Below are 20,428 nucleotides of genomic sequence, written 5' to 3' on the forward strand. Positions count from 1 at the left end.
GGATATTTCCCCTAATGACATTAGCTCATTCGGTTTCATTCTGAGATCAGGAGAGAGCGTGGGGATATTTAAGCTGTTTAAAAAATTCTCGACCGAAATGTTATCATTTGGGGATTCAGAAGTGTAAAGTTGGGAGTAAAAATTCCTGAATGTGTCGTTAAGGAGGGGAGGAGATGATGGCGGTATGTCGCAGCACAAGCGGCTGCTCCGAAATGATATTTTATTTGTAAGTAGGTACTGTGCACAATTCTGATTTGATGGAGACAGACATTAGAAGCACGGAGGAACATCTGGAGAAACTTCTGAAATGCCCGCTTCGCTGCCGCTGCTACTGTGCAATCAAGAATCTCCGGAGGGGAAGGCCCCGAATCCTCCACTTTGCCTATTGCCTGTTGCCGGGGCTGGGGTCAAAGCGCTCGGCAGAGATAGTGCTCAGTGTCGGAGGGCTGGTTGGAGGCTCAAAGTTTTCGGACAGACTCAAGAGTCGGCTGTGGTCAGGTGCTTCCACGGTGCTGCATCGGCAAGTTTGCGGCGCTGGAAGTTCATGGCAGGGAGAGTTTTTCTTCCTCCTACCGTCTGCGTGATGATGGGACTTTTCGAGAGACTTTGAGACTTTTTTTTACCATGCCCATGGTCTGTTCTTTATCAAATTATGGTATTGTTTTGCACTGTTGTAACTATATGTTATAATTATGTGGTTTTTGTCAGTTTTTCAGTCTTGGTTTGTCTTGTGTTTCTATGATATCATTCTGGAGGAACATTGGGTCATTTCTTAATGCATGCATTACTAAATGACAATAAAAAAGGACTGCGTGTCCTCATAATCTAATCTAATCTAATTTCAGAATGATTTTAGGTGAAGCTTCTGTTCTCCATTCAAATTTTTGTGATGCATTGTTTGGCTTTGAGGCCCCTTAATTGATTGGCTAAAAACTTACCAGATTTGTCACCATGGATATAGAACTGGCTCTTGCTCTTCAAAAGTTGACGTTCAATTGGGCGAGTGGAAATAAGATCAAATTTAGTTTGGAGTTCCATTTGTTTTTTTTAAACAGCTCTGGATTTTTAATTTGAGCATATCGTTGGTCTATTTCTTTAATTTGATTGGCCAGATCTGGTCATTCTCTATGAGTTTTTCTTTTCATATTCGCAGTGTAGGAAATTATTTGACTCCTGAGGTATGCTTTCAAAGTATCCCAAACAACCAGGCTTGAGGTTTCAGGTGACATATTGGTATTAAGGAAAAAGATTATCTGGTCCTCCATAAATTTTACAAAATCATTATCTGACAATGAGGTCGAATTAAAATGCCAATACTTATTTATTTGAGGAAGGCCAGGAAGAAATATAGACAGGACAACCGGAGCATGGTCTGATATCACTGTGTTCTGATAAACACAGGAACGGACCAATGGAATCAGCTGATTATCAATTAGAAAGCAATCAATTCTAGAAAAGGTGTGATGGACGTGTGAGAAGAAAGCATATTCTCTCTTACTTGGGTGGAGAAAGCGCCATACATCAGAGATACCACAGTTGGAGAGGAAGGACTGAATTAATGAGGCAGATTTGCTTAGTACTCTGGGAATAGGAGACGATCGATCCAGCACTGGATCTAACCAACAGCTGAAGTCACCACATAGTATGAAAGAATATGAACTCAGATCAGGCAGCGCAGAAAAAAACGTTCAAAGAAGTCCACATCATCTGAGTTAGGAGCATATATGTTAGCCAACACTACCAATGTATTATATAATTTCCCCGAGACATTGACAAAACGGCCCTTTTTTTTCTGATATTGTATTGTGGAGCTCAAAGGGAACGTTTTGATTTATGAGAATTGAGACCCCCATGGCTTTAGCCTGAAAAGTGGAGTGGAAGTGCTACCCCGCCCATCGTGACATAAGACGGGAATTATCAGAACTGCGAATGTGCGTTTCTTGTAGAAATGCAATTGCTGTATTAAACTGAGATGTGAGAACACCTTCCTTCTTTTAACTGGATGATTCAGCCCTTTGACATTCCAGCTTACAAAATTTAATAGTCATAGTAGTCATAGTCATACTTTATTGATCCCGGGGGAAATTGGTTTTCGTTACAGTTGCACCATAAATAATAAATAGTAATAGAACCATAAATAGTTAAATAGTAATACGTAAATTATGCCAGTAAATTATGAAATAAGTCCAGGACCAGCCTGTTAGCTCAGGGTGTCTGACCCAACAAGGGAGGAGTTGTAAAGTTTGATGGCCACAGGCAGGAATGACTTCCTATGATGCTCTGTGCTGCATCTCGGTGGAATGAGTCTCTGGCTGAATGTACTCCTGTGCCCACCCAGTACACTATGAGGTGGATGGGAGACATTGACCAAGATGGCATGCAACTTAGACAGCATCCTCTTTTCAGACACCACCGTGAGAGAGTCCAGTTCCATCCCCACAACATCACTGGCCTTACGAATGAGTTTGTTGATTCTGTTGGTGTCTGCTACCCTCAGCCTGCTGCCCCAGCACACAACAGCAAACATGATAGCACTGGCCACCACAGACTCGTAGAACATCCTCAGCATCATCTGGCAGATGTTAAAGGACCTCAGTCTCCTCAGGAAACAGAGACGGCTCTGACCCTTCTTGTAGACAGCCTCAGTGTTCTTTGACCAGTCCAGTTTATTGTCAATTCGTAGCCCTTCGTAACGGACTAACCATTCTCCTTTAAAAGAGATACAGGTTGATATGCATAAGCGTTGTCAAGATTTCAGGTACAGGTTTCCCCCGCCATCCGAAGGTAGAGCGTTCCTAAGAAACGGTTCATAAGCAGGAATGTCGTAATGCGAAGAAGCAATTACCATTTATTTATATAGGAAAATTGTGTGAGCGTTCGAAGACCCAAAAATAACCTACCAAATCATGCCAAATAACACATAAAACCTAACAGTAACATATAGTAAAAGCAGTAATGATATGATGAATACACAGCCTATATAAAGTAGAAATACTTTTCCACAATCATTGCCTGCACTGTTGTCCGTAGCGAAAATCTCACGCAAGCGCCGTCGGCAAAAACACTCTCTCCAGTAACCTTTAAGCTATGAAGCTGCCAAATCATACCAAATAACACGTAAAAATACACAGCCTATATAAAGTAGAAATAAGTGATATTACACTGTACATACATTACGGGAATCGGGAAGACAGCGCCGAGCACATTGATGATGGTGTGTTAGACTAAGTCGTCAGAGTTTGGGTGGTGCAGTGGCCCCCACCCTCTGGGCAGCGATCCGATACTGACCCATGAAGCATGCAGCGGTGCAGCGGTAGCCGGGAGGCACACAGCACATCTTTAAGAAAAAAGCCGAAATAAACAAGCTAATTGATTAGGTGTCGCTCGGCACATAATTGTCGGCCCAGATCAGAGGCGATTGCCAATTGCATCGCCTCTGATCTGGGCCAACAATTACATGTCAGGTGGCACCTAATTAATTAGCTTGTTTATTTCGGCTTTTTTCTTAAAGGTGTGCTTGATGCCTCCCGGCTACCGCTGCATCCTCCGCGAGTCGGAATCTGTCCGCGGCCTGGGGGTGAGGGTGGTGGGATACTGAGGTGTCATCTCAGCCTCATCTGTTTCCATTAGGGCAGGTCATCTTCTCCTATGTCTGCCTGCCTCGATGTCAAAGGTCGAGGTTCATCGTCTGCTGTGGCTGATGTGGAAGGTTTGCTTGACTGCTGAGCCTTGCACATTTTTCTATCATACAGTTCTTTGTAAGCACTCAAACCATCCTGCAAATATCCCCTAAACCGATGTACCCTTTCAAAATTAAAGTCATACTTTATAATTGCAGTGAAAATCTCACGCAGTTGCTTCACATTCAGTTCGCTACTGTATTCGGTTTCGATTGTTATCCTTTCCTCTTCAAATTGCATCAGCTCTTCATCTATCAGTTCTTGGTCATGGGATGCCAAAACCTCTTCAACATCATCTTCCTCAACTTCCGCAAGCCAAACTCACTTTGTCCTTACTTCAATCACCACGATCGAAACGCGTAATTATGTCTTTTTTTATGCTAAGTGTAACACCCTTACGAGCTCTTTTAGGCTTTTCCGACACCTTAGAACTCATCTTGCAAACGGCTGCTCACAGGCACGTGTTTAAGCTAGAATGCCGTTCCGAATCTGGGGAGAGCGGCTGCTCAGGGCGCACACTGTCTTTTATCGCGCGCTGCTTTTTCCTCGTAACAGTGAAAACACCTTCTGTTAGCATAAACAGGTTACTAATGTAGGTCTTTCGTAACAGTGAGGTTTTGTAAAGCGAACGTTTGAAAAGCGGGGGGACACCTGTATCAGCTCTGAGGCAAAAATGTGAAATAAAGAGAAACAGGGCAGAAATAAATCCTGTATACCAACAGACATCCCTCCTTTCCCGGAAGTTCTGGGAGTCTCCCGCATAGTGATAGCGGCTCCCTGGCACCCACAAATTATATACAGTATCTCGGAAATTGATCTTTTTGAGAGCGAGCGAGTGACAGACATAGCGAGAGAGTGACAGAGAGAGCATCCTGGTTGGTCTCTCTTTGTGCTAAGTAGTCCTATCAGTTTTCTCTGTGGGCAAGCTTTACAGTCGACCTCTCTCTCTCTCTCTTTCATTGTCCATCAGTTCAGTTTAGTGTCCTGCAGTGCCATGGCAGAGTGTTCCAAAAAAAGAAAATATAAAACGCACTTCACCCAGACTACACTAAAGTGTACCCCTGCCTAATAGGGGTCAAAAATAATTACAGTGTTGCTCGCTGCACTGTTTGCAACAGTGACTTTTCTATTGCCCATGGTGGGTTAAATGACTGTAAAAGATATGTTAAGGTGAGTCCTGGATTAACCTTGAAGGACTGGTGCCAAACTACAAAAGTCTGCCAGTTGATGAGTTCTGGGGGAAGCTGTCGAAAGTAAAATCTGTGAGCACAGAGCAGTTGAGATTCAAAGAGCTCTGCCAGTTGATGAAGCTGCTTTTGGTGCTGCCAAACTCTAATTGTGATGTAGAAAGGGCACTCAGCATGGTGCGTCACATTAAGACAGAATTCAGAAGTCAGCTGTCTCACAAAACATTTGTGAATCTGATGTCTTGCAAAATTAACAAATTCATTGACACAGACTGCTATGAGGTTGAGACTTCCAGTTGACGCCTCCCAGAAATGAGGTTGAGACCTCCCTGAGATGAGTTTTTGCAGGGGAGGATGTCTGTAACAAGGACTTCTAAGGGTTCTTAAAACAGTACCGGCACTGGAGTACCCTCCCACCACCCCCCCAACCCACAACAAGACGGCTGCCAGAGAGCATAGCAGCAAGCTCTTAAGAACAAAAATCATCCAACAGTACATCTTCCTGTCATTCATAGCATCATCTTCTCCTCTGCTATTGTTATTTAAAGGAATCATTAAGGATTCAACACTCCTAAACTGACATTGTGCTTAGTGAAAGATAAAACAATTCCCCCAAAGTTTATTAAACATGGCTCTGAAAAATGAACCACAAAACAGAAATATAAACTGATATTTAAAAAAAAAATAAACAAACTTTACCCACTGCTCTTCCCATGAAAGGTTGCAGAGTTTACTAAATTGAAGGTAAAAGGAAATACGAGAGAGAGAGAGAGAGAGAGAGAGAGAGAGAGAGAGAGAGAGAGAGAGAGAGAGAGAGAGAGAGCAGTCTGAGTGAATATTATTCCAACTATCGTGGTAGTCAGTACCTAACCCGGCCAAGTCAGACCAGATCTCACTATCCAAGCACCGCTAACGCTACCTGGCAGACGGTATGGGAGAAAAGTATTTTATGAAGAATTCAGTCTAGTGGGAAGGCTGTTGATGCATTTCCGTGCTTTCTCTACCGAGTGTAGCCATCTCTTGTCACCGCTGGGAAGTGTGATACGGAGCCGTGCAGGGTACAGTAGAGAAGGCCCGAGTCCTCAGTTGTATAGCTCCATCATTACTTCTCTGTAGTCCGCTCGCAGGCTCAAAACTTCAGGAGAGTAGTCCTCCACAACCCGAATCTGCTGGCCACGGTATTCTAACTTCCCTCTCTGCTGGGCCTCTCTAACCAGGAGATCTTTAATCTAGTAGCGGTGCAGGCAAAGAATGACTGCGCACAGTCTCTGTCCTGGGGCTGGTTTAGCTGCTAGTGAACGGTGGGCTCTATCAATCTCTGGTGGGGATGGGAGCGTCTCCTTTCCAAACATCTCACAAAGCAGACTGGAAAAAAATTCCAGTAGGACGCCCCCCTTCAATAGATTCCGGCAGGCCCAGGATGCGTAGGTTCTGCCATCTGCTCCGGCCCTCCAGGTCAGTAACTTTAGCCATTAGCTTGATATTGTTTTCACGTAAGCTGGAGCAGATGTTTTCCAGCTCATTGACACGCTGGCTCAGGTCGTCCGTAGCGAGCTCGAGAGATAGTAGGCATTGGCCATGGTCTTCCACTTTGCATTGGATTTGGTCGAGCTTCGTTTCCAGTAGGCTGAAAAGGATTTAAATTCGGCCACTAACGCCTCACAATGTTGGTCTAGTAGCGTGGAGATAGCCTCTACTATCAAGCCAGCCACCAAATCGACTTTTTTCCCCGAATTTAGTACTCTTTGAGGTCATTGTGAAGCAAGCATAGTCGCAGGCAGGGGGAAGAGCAAAAAGTCCAACAGTTTGGTATGAGAAAAGGGGGAAGGAGGAGTGTGGAGATAAAAAGTAGGACGGAGCGCCCATTCTCTGTGACTACTCCATGTGGCGGCCAACCGGAAGTCCCCCTTGCATTTCAAGTGTTTTTCCAAGCCTGAGAGCTAAAACCAGACATCAAACCAGGCAAAAATTTTGTATATTTTTGATGTAGACTTGTGTACTTCATATACTGGCTGCTGAAAGTGGTTTTCATTTTCTCGTAAGGCTGAACATGTTTACTTCTGCTCATTTTGTGAATATATCACAGATTCTGGTAAATATAATGTTTGTTACTCTGTTCTTAAATCTCACCATTTCTCTTTCTTATATAACAAAGAAGTCATTAAATCTAAGCAACACACATAAAAGTTGCTGGTGAACGCAGCAGGCCAGGCAGCATCTCTAGGAAGAGGTGCAGTCGACGTTTCAGGCCGAGACCCTTCGTCAGGACTAACTAAAGGAAGAGTGAGTAAGGGATTTGAAAGTTGGAGTGGGAGGGGGAGATCCAAAATGATAGGAGAAGACAGGAGGGGGAGGGATGGAGCCAAGAGCTGGACAGGTGATAGGCAAAAGGGATACGAGAGGATCATGGGACAGGAGGTCCGGCAAGAAAGACAAGGAGGTGGGGGGGGGGACCCAGAGGATGGGCAAGGGGTATATTCAGAGGGACAGAGGGAGAAAAAGGAGAGTGAGAGAAAGAATGTGTGTATAAAAATAAGTAACAGATGGGGTACGAGGGGGAGGTGGGGCATTAGCGGAAGTTAGAGAAGTCGATGTTCATGCCATCAGGTTGGAGGCTACCCAGACGGAATATAAGGTGTTGTTCCTCCAACCTGAGTGTGGCTTCATCTTTACAGTAGAGGAGGCCGTGGATAGACATGTCAGAATGGGAATGGGATGCGGAATTAAAATGTGTGGCCACTGGGAGATCCTGCTTTCTCTGGCGGACAGAGCGTAGATGTTCAGCAAAGCGGTCTCCCAGTCTGCGTCGGGTCTCACCAATATATAAAAGGCCACATCGGGAGCACCAGAGTCATTAAATCTACTACACTTTCACTCTACTTTTGGAAAAATACAAACAGCCCCACAAAGACTATTAAGATTGTCATTCAAGAAAAGCACTGAATCATAGCTGTCATTTTTGAATGAGTTCATAGGGTCAATTCAATTCCTTGGAAGACAAGTCTACTTACTTTGAAGTCAGTTTTGTCACTTGAACCCTGTTTCTAAAAAATGCTGCTTGCACTGAAATAGACACAAATAACATCATTTGGAGCCTGCAGGTTCTTACAAGTCATGAGGAATAAAGCAAAACTTTCAAAAAGGATTTGTTTTCAGTGAGTTTATAAAAACTGACAAGAATTAATCCTAAAAGGTTAACTCGAATTCTTTAAAGTAGTCTCAGAAAAATAATTTTTCAAATGACAATGCTTTACATTAACTAGGTGATTATTGACAATCAACATATAAAGAGTTGACTGATTTATGAGAAGACCAGAATAAAAACTTGTTTGTTCCTCATCTATCATTCCTTTTTTATTAAGGATCAAGAATCAACTTTATTTTCCATATATATTAACACTTATTAGCAATTTGCTGTGATGTCTTGTGTGACATGCAACAAAAATCAATATTTAATACAGTAATATATTCAGAATCAGAAACTTAATTGCAAAAATATTATTTTTGATGTCAAGATACCATAAAGTACCCCAAAATCTGATAAGCCCAAGATTCCAAGCATGTTACAGGAAGAAGTTGTCAGAATTGTAATGTTTAAGTTACAAAATAGTACTTAAACATTTGAAACAGAAATTATCTAAAGGAAGAAAATGCATTTAAGGTTAGCAAAGTACCCATTACCAAGGAACGTTGTCTCAGAAAGGCAGAGCCCATTATCAAGGACCTCCAGCACTCATGCCCTTTTCTCACTGTTAGCATCAGGTAGGAGGTACAGAAGCCTGAAGACACACACTCAATGATTCAGGAACAGCTTCTTCCCCTCTGCCATCCAATTCCTAAATGGACATTGAACCCTTGGACACTGCTTTTTTTTAAAACATATAGTATTTCTGTTCTTCTGCGCGACTTTTATGTTCAATATATGTATATTGTATAAAGTATAATGAATAAGATTTACTTATTATTTTTTTTTCTTCTATATTATGTACTGCATTGAACTGCTGCTACCAAGTTAACAAATTTCACATCACATGCCGGTGATAATAAACCTGATTCTGATTCTGATTCTAACAAGCTGCAGCAATAGTGAAGCTGGCACAATATTAACCTGTGATATACAAATTGCATTTTAGCTACCAAGACAACTATGAGAGTTTAGTAAATTAGTGACAGACACTGAATTTATTGACATTTCTCAGCTTAGAAAAGCTGTGATCCAATACTGCTGTCTTTTTAAAAGCATCATCTAGTCGTGACATGGCAAACACATGTGAGATTTATCTAAACTTGCAGAGTGATAATGCTAACAATGGAAACAAGACAGATATCAATGATGAATTTGGCCCACTGCTTGTCTTTATTCAGACATTGAAGTTTTTTTCTGCAAGCCCAAGCAATGTGTGCATGCCACAAAAATTGCTGTGCTACAATTTTCAGATTTTCACCTTCAAAATCATTTACCTTAACATCTGTTTGTGATGATTCTCCACTTCAGCAAGCAACATCTGCTTATCAGATTCTTTGTCTTGTTCCTTAGCCATCTGTTCCAAATCCTTCAGAATAAATCAGGAAATCCTTAGTCATTTAGTCACAGAAACGTTGCGCGACACTGCCGGGTAATGGACTGTGAGATGACCCTTGGGACCAACATTAACTTCACTAATAATCAGCATCGATAAAAACTAAGATCTCAATATTAATAAAGACAAGTTGTCACAATGCAAGATATCTTCCTCACATTTACAGCTCTTGCTTTACTTCCAATCAAACTGGTGCTGCAGGAAAGCAGCATCTGTTGTGAAGGACCCCCAACATTAATAGTACGCTCTCTTCTTGCTGTTGTCATTAGAAACAAGGAACAGGAGCCTCAGGACTCACACCACCAGGTTCAGGAACTGTTATTACCCCTCAGCCATCAGGCTCTTGAACTAGAAGGGACAACTTCACTCATCTCATCACTGGACTGGCGCAAACCTACTGTATGGACTCATTTTCAGGGACTCTTCATCTCATGTTTTTGATGTTTATTGTTTATTTATTATTATTAATTTCTTTTTGTATTTTTCTTTGCACACTGGTTGTTTGTCCATCCTGCTGAGTGTTGTCATTCTATTGTGTTTCTTGTATTTACTGTAAATGTCTGCAAGAATGTGAATCTCAGGGTTGTAAATGGTGACATATGTACTTTGATAATAAATTTACTTTGAACTTTGAACTAGCTAGTCTGTGAACAAATCTTCCACTTTCTTTCTTTCTTTCTCTCTCTCACTCTCTCTTTTACCTTCTGCCTCTTTCCCTTGCTGGTCTGTCTGCTCACCATTCGCCCATTCCTCTTCTCAACTTGCTTTCTCTCCCCTGCTGTTCTGCTTCTTCTCTGTTCACCTGCTGCTCTCCACATGCTTTTCCCATTCCATGTCCTAGTTTTCTTTCATATGCCTCCACCCCCCGCATGTTTCTTTTTGCCTTTTCCAATTATCACTGTGCCAATCTGCCTACCACAGTGGGCTAATGGAGGAATAAGTTTTCAATTACCTCTCTAAAAAAGCAAAAGAAAATTTGCAGATGCTGGAAATCCAAGCAACAGACACAAAATGCTGGAGGAACTCAGCAGGCCAGGCAGCATCTATGGAAAAGAGTACAGTCGACATTTCGGGCTGAGACCCTTGATCAGAATTACCTCTCTAATGCAGGCATGAGGAGTAAAGTGTGAGATTAGGTACACATCAGTGGTTATGGGCCGGAATGAGCACAAGGTTAGGAAATTGAAAGTAAATCTGACCCTGAATTCCACTTTGAGAGCCGCACTGGGACATGTGTGAAATTGTACTGAGGTTTTAAGAGATTGCAAATTGAATGAAGACTCCTTTGTCGAAGCCTAGACTGGATGAATAATTGTTCCTCTAAGAAATTTGGAGAGCAGTGTGACTCCATGAGAAAGCTAGTTTAAAAGTCATTTCACTACATACATGTATATAACCATATAATGTATGAAAAGAGACAGCATTTCTCCGAACCATGGTGTAACAGTAGTACACATGATAACTTATGAAAGTAAGGGTAAAATCTACAGATGAATCATACATAAATAACAAACTAAAGTACATTAATATTAAATATTGCACTGGAACAGATTAACCAGTGACACTTCAAATACGATGCGGCAGGGAATTCAGAAGCTTAATGGCCTGGGGAAAGAAACTGTTTCCCATTCTGACTGTTCTTGTTTTTATACATACGAGTCTCCTGCCTGATGGTGGAAAGTCAAACAGGATGTTGGATGGATGGATGGATGGAATCCTTAATAATACTAAGGGCCCTGAGTACACAGCGCTCCTGATAAATGTCCCTGATGGATAGTTGTCATAAGGGGGGCGCTGGAGGCAGACCCACATGCAAGGCACAGGCACTGAAGTACAAGGAACAGGACTAGGTTAGTCAAGAAAGCAAGGGAAGTGGGGAAGAAAGAACACTGGACATGACACAGGCCCTGGACGAGACAAGGATACAGGACCTGGGCTAGGACTTGACTAGGATAGCGGAACCAGGACATGGAACTTAGAACTAGGAGCCTGGGCTTGGACTCCAAGCCAGAGACTGGACAAGGACCCGAAACCTGGGTCTTGACTTGGGCTCGGACCCCGGATCTAGGTGAAGATATGACGAGGCTTGGGTTCTTCGGTGCTAGGGTACTTTGAGGCTTGAGTATGGACTCCAAGTCAGTGACTGGGCAAGGACCCAGAACCTGGGACTTGACTCGGGCTCGGACTCCAGAACTAGGCAAGAACAAGACGTGGCTACAGGATGAGGAGAGGCAACAGGACTGGATATGAGACGCCTGGACAGGGTGAGGGAACCCCAGCACCAGGCTGGGCAAGCTACTCCTGGACTGTGTGAGACACATGGACAAGACAAGAACACAAAGCCGTGGCTTGGACAGGACAAGGTTCCTGGATCGGGGCTAGGACTGGACAAGACCCCGAAGCCTTGACGTGATGGAGGCAGAGACAGGAACATGGAACACAGAGCCATGACCCCTCCTTGGAAATAGGACATAGGGCTGGGACTCATACCAGAACACAAAGCCGGGAACCCTCCTTGGGTACAGGACATAGGGCCCGGACTCATTACACAGAATGCAGAATACAATGAGACAGTTCCCAACACAAGGTAGCGGCAGACGGCCGGACCTACCTAGCGAAGGTGTGGACACAGACGGTTTCCAACACTAGGTAGCGGCAAATGGTCAGACCTACCTAGTGAAGGCATGGACACAGAGACAGTTCAAAACAATGATAGACAGTTCCCTATCTTGCTCCGGCGATTGAACTAGACAGCAGTGCAGGCGAGGGTTACAGGCGAGGCAAGGCTTCAGACAAGGCGAAGCAAGGCTTCAGGCAAGGCAACAGAAGGAAGGGGAACATAAGGGATTCAGACATGGGGTATGGACAGGAACAATCCAGCAGCCAGAGGTTAAATCCTGAAGGTATTTATGAAGCCAGCCCAAACGACAATCAGCTGCCTCAACAGAAACTGGGGAAAACTGGAAAACCTGGAATATGGAACATGGACCAGACCATGAACCGGAATATAGATTTCACGGACCGGAACACGACAGTAGTAGGGAGATCCCGACGATCCTCTCAGCTGTTCTCACAGTACTTTATAGGGACTTCCGCTCCAATGCTCGGCTGCTCTCATACCAGATGGAGATGCAACTTGTCAGGATGCCCTCAGTGGTGCTCCTATAAAACACAGTTAAGATGGGGCGGGGGGGGGGGGGGTGAGGAAGCCTTGCTTGCCTCAGTCTTCTTAGGAAGTGGAAGCATGCTATGCTTTCTTGTTCAGGGTGGTGATATTTATTCAGGGAGCCTTAGTCTGATTAGTTCCAAAGATTGAAGGGTTGAATACTAGAAGTTTACTGACACTAACCTCAGGAGAGGTGGAATATACAGTAACTGGAATTGAAATGAAAACTAAAACTGAGCATCAATGAGAAACAAACTATAACTGTCTAACCACTGTTCACAGGTGTCAGTTTACATAATTCCAACTATACAAAGCAAGAGAATGCCTATGATGGGAACTAAAAGCAGCTCAATGAACACCAGATTTCAAAATTGTTCCTTATTCAGGGCAGTATCTAAATTGGTTGCCTTTCTTTTTTTAAGAAATATAATGTATTGACCGTGTGCTGGGTTAAATTGATGTTTGTAGTTTAGCTGGGACTATTATTTAACATTTATCTACTTAATCTTCCAAGAATTCACTCACCTGTATTCGAAGTCTGAGTTGGTGAAACATTTCTTTCACTTTGGCATTTAGTTCTGTGAGAAGACTCAAGGGCCCAGGGCTATCTCTGATATCCTGTAGATACAACAACAAGTGTTCTGTTCATTGGGTTTAAACACCAGACAGCCATATCCCATTACTAGGGATTCTTACCACTAACAGATTAAAATCAAACTATAATACTTCAGGATTATTTAATATCTTTGAATATTTAATGAAAAACTAAATTTGAAAATATGCCAAGTGCTAGCTATTAATATAAAAAACAATAATGTTGGAAATTTAGAGCAGACTAATGAGCAAGAGATAGACATTTAAACATTTCATTGAGAACAACAATATCAGCATAACTCATTCTTATTTAGAGATACAGCACAGTACAGGCTCTTCTGGCTCAATGAACCTACAGTGCCCAATTACACCTATTTGGCCTGCTAACCTGTGCATCTTTCAAATGTGGGAGGATACTGGAACAATCAGAGGAAACCCATGCAGTCATGCGAAGAACGTACAAATTCCTTACAATGATGGAATTGAACCCGAATCACTGGCGCTGTAATATCATTTTGCTGCTATGTCATCATGCCTCCAATTTTATTTATAAAATAAATCATCAGTTTATCATTGCTAAAATTTTATAATTTAACAAGAGAATTAAGAAGTTTCAACTGTCAGCAAGAAAGTTTCATTTTGAATCCCAAATTACATCTTAAATGAAAACTATAATCTAGCCAAATTAATTTAGATGGCAAAGTACAGCAATCTGGTACAAATCCTAATTGCTTAGAATTCAACAGGCATGACTACTTCAGTAACTTATGGAGAAGCTTGAATCCCCTGTAGCATAGTCTGACAACATTTAACAGCTGTTGGCAGGACAGGACTGAGTGATCATCTGTGCTGTTAAGAATATGGTACTGGCTATTTTACCCCACTCATTCTTTTGCTACGTACAAATGAAAAATAAATACAGTGAATTCCAGTTAGGCCATTGTTTAATTGTGGCAGCCACTTATTTGGGACAACTCTTAAAGAACAAAAACTAAATGAGAAAATTTTCAGGATTCCCTTCATTTATTTAGGACAATATGCCACTTAATTGGGGCAGGAGACTTACCGAACAGGTCCTAACTAGCATCAGTCGTGTGCAAATGTGTGCCCGTTAAGACACTACACCTTGCTTAGAGAGAAAAGTTTTTAAACACCATTAATGTGTTCAAAAAAGTGAATTTTGTGATTGATATTGCCAAGAAATAAGCAGCAAGAGAATTCTGAACTGTTTTGCTAGCTGCAGTTTCAAGCATGGCAGAAACAGCTGGGAGTGAAAATGAAACAATTTCACTACTTCAGCAAGTTAAGAACTACAAAAAAAATTTGAAGGTATCGACAATCATCTTGAATGTTACACTGAAAATGAAAATTTGGAGGATGCAATTGTCTATAGCATAGTATGATGGCAGTCCATTTTCTGCACTAGGTGTCTGCGCTGATTTTATTCTTTGCATACACTGGATGAATTCCTCTGTCGATAACTATTAGGAACTGATGCACAGTTTTATGGTACTGTTGTACTATTGGTAGTGTTTAAAACCATCTTTTAATACCTTAATCACGTCAAAACTAATCAGTAAACTCCAAGACCTGGGCTTGTACCCCCTTATGCAATTGGATCCTGGGTTTCTTCTCTTGCAAACTCCACTCAGCTGGATTGGCAAAAATAATTCCTCCACAGTTTGCATTAGCACAGGTGCACCACAGGGCTGTGTGCTTAGCCCCGTTCTACTCACTTTACACCTATGACTGTGTGGCTAAGCACAGCTCCAACACCATATACAAGTTCATTGATGACACCATGTTGTGGGCCGTATCAAAGGTGGTGATGAATCAGCATACAGGAGGGAGATTGAAAACTTGGCTGAGTGGTGTCATAGCAACAACCTCTCACTGTCAGCAAGACCAAGGAACTGATCATACAATTCAGGAGAAGGAGACCAGAGGTCAATGAGCCAGTACTCATCGGAGGGTCAGCAACTTTAAAGTCCTGGGTGTCACTATCTTAGAGGATCTGTCCTGGACCCATCACATAAATGCAATTGCAAAGAAAGCACGACAGTGCCTCTACTTCCTTAGAAGGCTACAGTGATTCAGCATGAGATCAGAAACCTTGACAAACTTCCATAGATGTATGGTGGAAAGTGTATTAACTGGCTGCATTATGACCTGGTATGGGAACACCAATGCCTTTAAGCGGAAAGTCCGACAAAAGGTAGTGGATTCAGCCCAGTACATCACGGGTAAAACCCTCCCAACCATTGAGCACATCTACATGAAACGTTGTCGTAAAAAAAGCAGCACCCATCATCAAAGATCCTCACCAGCCAGGCCATGCCCTTTTGTCACTGCTGCCTCAGGACTCACACCACCAGGTTCAAGAACAGTTACCAGCCCTCGACCATCAAAGAGGATAACCACACCCGTTCTATTTCTGGTGTTCCCACAACCAATGATCTCACTTTAAGGACTCCTTATCTTGTTATTTCATGCTTTTGTTACTTATTGCTATTTATTTATATTTGCATTTGCAGAGTTTGTTGTTCATTAGTCCAGTTTACAGTTACTGTTCTATAGACTTGCTGAGTATGCCTGCAGGAAAAAAAATCTGAGGGTTGTAAGTGGTGACATACTCTATATGTACTCTGATAATAAATTTTACTTTGAGCGTTGAACTCTAATTTATTCTGTATTTAATTTAAATACAGAATTTGTTACTCAGTTTGTCCTTTTAATAGCTTTTTAATCATTTCCAGAAACTTTGACTAAATGGGGCGCAATGTACTGGCCATGATTTGTCCCAATTACCCAGAACCCACTGTATATGAATAAACCATTCAACCTCTGTAATCCTTTCAACAAGAATGAAGCTGAGGGCTTCAGTGATTCCTAATCCTTCATACTCTTACCCAAAATAAAATCCTGTCAAATTCCATTTCGACGATTCCAAATGATCAAGTCGCCACTGTTATTCAGTGAGGAATCCAGATTTGCCTTTTTTTCCTGGGGAGGGAGGAAAGTGTTTCCTGATTTCACTACCAAATGATGGACCTCAAAAATTAAGGAGTGCACATTTCTTTCTGAATCTCTGACCATAAGAAATAGCTTCCACCAGCTCAGGTCCTCCATATTATCTCACATTTCTCAGTTTGATCATCCATCATCAGAAGATTTATACGCCTCTTCAGAATGTGAGTTTTGATACAATTCTGACAAAAGTATGCTACCTTGATTTTTTTATATTCTAGCCCTCTTGATGTAAACCCAAAACGTCTCAATGCTTCAGTATTTCAATTGTCTCAATACTGCACAGTAAGTCTATACACAAAGTGGAGCCAAAAAATTAAACACAAGAACATTAGAAAGCTTTTGACAAGAACAGGCCATTCAGCCCAGCAAAGCTTGTCGAATTCCTATTCACATAGTGTGTTGAAATAACTGTCGTGTTTAGATTTGGAAGTCTCTAAGGGACGCCTCTCCACTACACAACTAGGGAGTTTGTTCCATTTGTCCACAACTCACTGCGTAAAGAAATGCTTCCTGATGCAAGTCTGAAATCTCCCTTTAACCAGTCTCCACCTCTGGCCCTGTGTCTTCGATGATGGATTAATTTTGAAGAGGCAGATGGCATCCACTTTACTTATAACCTTAATGATTATTATATCTCCTCTCATTCTACATCCACTGAGGCTAAAAAGATCTAATTCTTTCAATCTTCTTTCATAGCCCATACCCTGCAGACCTGGAATGAGTTTTGTCGTCCTTCTCTGAACTCTCTCCAGTGCCTTCACATCCTTCACACAATATGGAGACCAAAACTGTACACAGTATTCAAGGTGAGGCCTCACAAGCGCATTATACAGCTTAAGGAGAATGTCTCTAGTCTTGAACTCCATTGAGAGCATTATACAGCTCAACATACTATTAGCCTTCCTAATCGCTTCTGTGCATTGTCTAGATGTTGATAGTGGTGAGTCTACCAGGACGCCCAAATCCTTCTCATACAGCACACTTGCTAACTGAAAACCCCCCACTGTATACTTATATCAAATATTTTCTACTTCCTATAGGTAAATCATTACATTTACATTCAATTTCATCTGCCATTTATCTGCCCACGTCTGTATTTTGTTTAGATCTGTTTTGATTCTGCTGCCTGAATGCTATCAGCCCATCCCCCTAATTTTATGTCATCAGCAAACTTTACTGGTTTATTTGTTATGTGCTTATCCAAATTATTAATGTAAATTAAAAAGAGCAGCGGCCCCAAAACCAATCCCTGCGGAACCCCACTTTTAACATCTTCTAGGTGTAAAAATAATCCTCTCACCATAACTCATTTTCTGTTTTTGAACCAATTCTGCACCCATTTGCACACCTTATCCTGAATCCCCGGCTCCTGTAATTTGATATTAATCTTTTGTGGGGCACCTTGTCAAAAGCCTTCTGAAAGTCCAAGTAAATAATATCAACCGCTCTATTGTTATCATAAATTTTAGTTGCCATTTCATAGAACTCCAGCATATTAGTAAAACATGATCTCCCCTTTCTGAACCTATTCTGCAGATGTGGGAAATCCAAAGCAACACACATAAAATGCTGGAGGAGCTCAGCAGGTCAGGCAGCATCTAAGGAGGGGAATAAACAGTCAATGTTTCAGACTGAGACCCTTCATCAGGACTGGAAAGGAAGGGAAGAAGTAAAAATAGGAAGGTGGGGAGAGAGGTAGGAGCACAAGCTAGCAGGTGAGGGGTGGGTGGGTGGAGTGAGGGGAATAAGATGAGAAGCTGGGAGGTGATAGGTGGAATAGATAAAGGACTGAAAAAGGAGGAATCCAATAGGAGAGGAGAGTGGATCAGGGGAGGAGGAAGGACACCAGGAGGTAATGGGCAGGTGAGGAGAAGGAAGGGGTAAGGGGGAGTAGGGAATGGAAAAAAGGGAGAGGGGGGAATATTATCAAGTGTTAGAGAAATCAGTGTTCATGCTGTAGGGTTGGAGGCTACCTAGAAAGAATGAGGTAGAGCTCCTCCAACCTGAGGGTAGTTTCGTCGTGCATTAGTGGAAGCCATGTCGGAGAAGTGGAATTGAAATAGATGGCCTCCAGGAAATCCTGCCTGTTGCGGCACATGGAGCGAAGGTGGTCAACAAAGCAGCCCACCAATCTACAGCAGGTTTCACTGACCAAAGGGCCCTTCCAGGTGAGGCAGCACGTTATCTGCGAGGCTGTTGGGGTCATCTACTGTATCCAGTGTGGCTTCCTCTATCGGTCAGACATTCGTCACTTAGAGTCAAGACCGCTTCATCTGGACTGAAAGAGGAGATGGGAGATAACAAGTATAAAAAGCGAAGGGAAGGAACAGAGCTTTCCACTTTTTAGCAGCATACAGACTGCAGGAGAAAATCAGCGAGTCAGACAGCAACTAATGAAGAGAAATGAACAGCTGACATTACAGTTCAGACAAAAGATATTCTAAAATATCAACTGTCCTTTTTCCTTCATAGATGCTGCATAATCCAGTGAGTTCCTCCAGTATCCCGTGTTGCTCATGATGCCAGTATTTGAAGTCTCTTGTGAGGATCTTTTTTATACTGACTATATCACTCTATCCTTCTGCCCACACAAAGGGCCTCGAACCGAAACACTGACTGTCCATTTCCCACCACAGATACTGCTTGACGTGCTGAGTCCCACCAGCATTATATCTTATCGCCCTAGCTGCTGACATTATCTACAAAAGAACAAAGATGCTCCTTCCTTATATACATTTATTTATTTAGCAATACAACGCAGAGTAGGCTCTTCCGGCCCTTCAAAGCACGCTGACCCAGCAGCCCCACAAACCCAAATATCCCTAACCTAATCACGGGACAATTTACAACGACCAATTAACCTAAACAGTATGCTTTTGTACTGTGGGAACAAACCGGCGCACCTGAGGAAAACCTAAGCACTCCACAGGGAGAAAATACAGACTTCTTACAGAACTGTGCCAGAATTAAACTCTGAGCTGTAATAACTTCACACTAACCGCTATACTACCATAGCGCCACACATGCACTGACTGTGCTCCCCCTCCCACCTGAACACTTTCTCTTTGCAGGTATACAGAATACCTGTTCTCTTCCCCACACCCTCTGCATGCGCTGTCTGCATCCATGTACCAATGTGTCCTATGTGCACATAAGCACACACTCACTCACTCACCACCTGTGTGCACACATACTTTCACACACCAATCCCAGCTCGGCGATTGTTTATTCATTTCCACAGATGCTGCCTGACCTGCTGTTCCTCCACATTTTGTGTTGCACCAGTGTGCACTGTGTATAAGGACACTCACTACCAGTAAACGCCATACAGAGCCTCATCTCCAGCCACACATTAGGACTCAAATCTGCACACACCCGTCACTCACTCTCCCCTTTGGTGTGCTTTGTTGGTCGTCCGATCTTGATTTGACTATTTAACGAGCGGAGAGCATCAAATGAAATGAGCTACATCTTCACCTGCACCAGTGCTTTAATCTGCAGATCATATTTAATAATTTCCTGCGCACAGATCTTGACGTGAACATCTCGAGCCGTGGCCATTTTTACCCAGGAACTACGGCGGCCGCCTGCCGGTTTGACGATGTACTGAAGAGCGCTTTATCCGAAATGGATTAACAGTGCATTTCAAACTCTGCATATGGCCCTGTTTTCATCAAAATGTTACATGTGTGTTCTCAGTTTCTGTACCTTGGTTCCAGTACTGTGGACTCTGATTTTAATCATGTTTTCTTTAAATTGGATACCTTCATTTAACATCTGAACTTTGCTATATTACATATAAGTGTCAATTAGTCATAGTCATAGTCATACTTTATTGATCCCGGGGGAAATTGGTTTTCGTTACAGTTGCACCATAAATAATTAAATAATAATAAAACCATAAATAGTTAAATAGTAATATGTAAATTATGCCAGGAAATAAGTCCAGGACCAGCCTATTGGCTCAGGGTGTCTGACCCTCCAAGGGAGGAGTTGTAAAGTTTGATGGCCGCAGGCAGGAATGACTTCCTATGACGCTCTGTGTTCCATCTCAGTGGAATGAGTCTCTGGCTGAATATACTCCTGTGCCCAACCAGTACATTATGTAGTGGAAGGGAGAGATTGTCCAAGATGGCATGCAACTTGGACAGCATCCTCTTTTCAGACACCACCGCCAAGAGAGTCCAGTTC

The 20,428-nt window shown here is 42.5% G+C and overlaps 1 protein-coding gene across 4 annotated transcripts in view; it reads right to left on the reverse strand.

The window, feature by feature from the left end:
• Positions 1-19,803, reverse strand: part of LOC140200804 (vesicle transport protein SEC20-like) — a 29,653-nt gene extending 9,850 nt beyond the window's left edge. Inside the window, exons 1-5 of one of the 4 annotated variants that reach the window (XM_072264421.1) lie at positions 19,715-19,800; positions 18,390-18,515; positions 16,117-16,210; positions 13,139-13,231; positions 9,329-9,420 (exon numbers count right to left, since the gene is read on the reverse strand). In XM_072264421.1, the coding sequence (XP_072120522.1) occupies positions 9,329-9,420; positions 13,139-13,231; positions 16,117-16,143 (212 nt within the window). In that variant the 5' untranslated portion in view covers positions 16,144-16,210; positions 18,390-18,515; positions 19,715-19,800. Of the gene's footprint in view, positions 1-9,328; positions 9,421-13,138; positions 13,232-16,116; positions 16,211-18,389; positions 18,516-19,714 lie in introns of all 4 variants that reach the window. The other 3 variants (XM_072264422.1, XM_072264420.1, XM_072264419.1) reach the window with 3 other exon arrangements.
• Positions 19,804-20,428: the final 625 nt, after the last annotated feature.

This window comes from Mobula birostris, chromosome 7, assembly GCF_030028105.1.
Source record: "Mobula birostris isolate sMobBir1 chromosome 7, sMobBir1.hap1, whole genome shotgun sequence".
NCBI lineage: Eukaryota > Metazoa > Chordata > Chondrichthyes > Myliobatiformes > Myliobatidae > Mobula > Mobula birostris.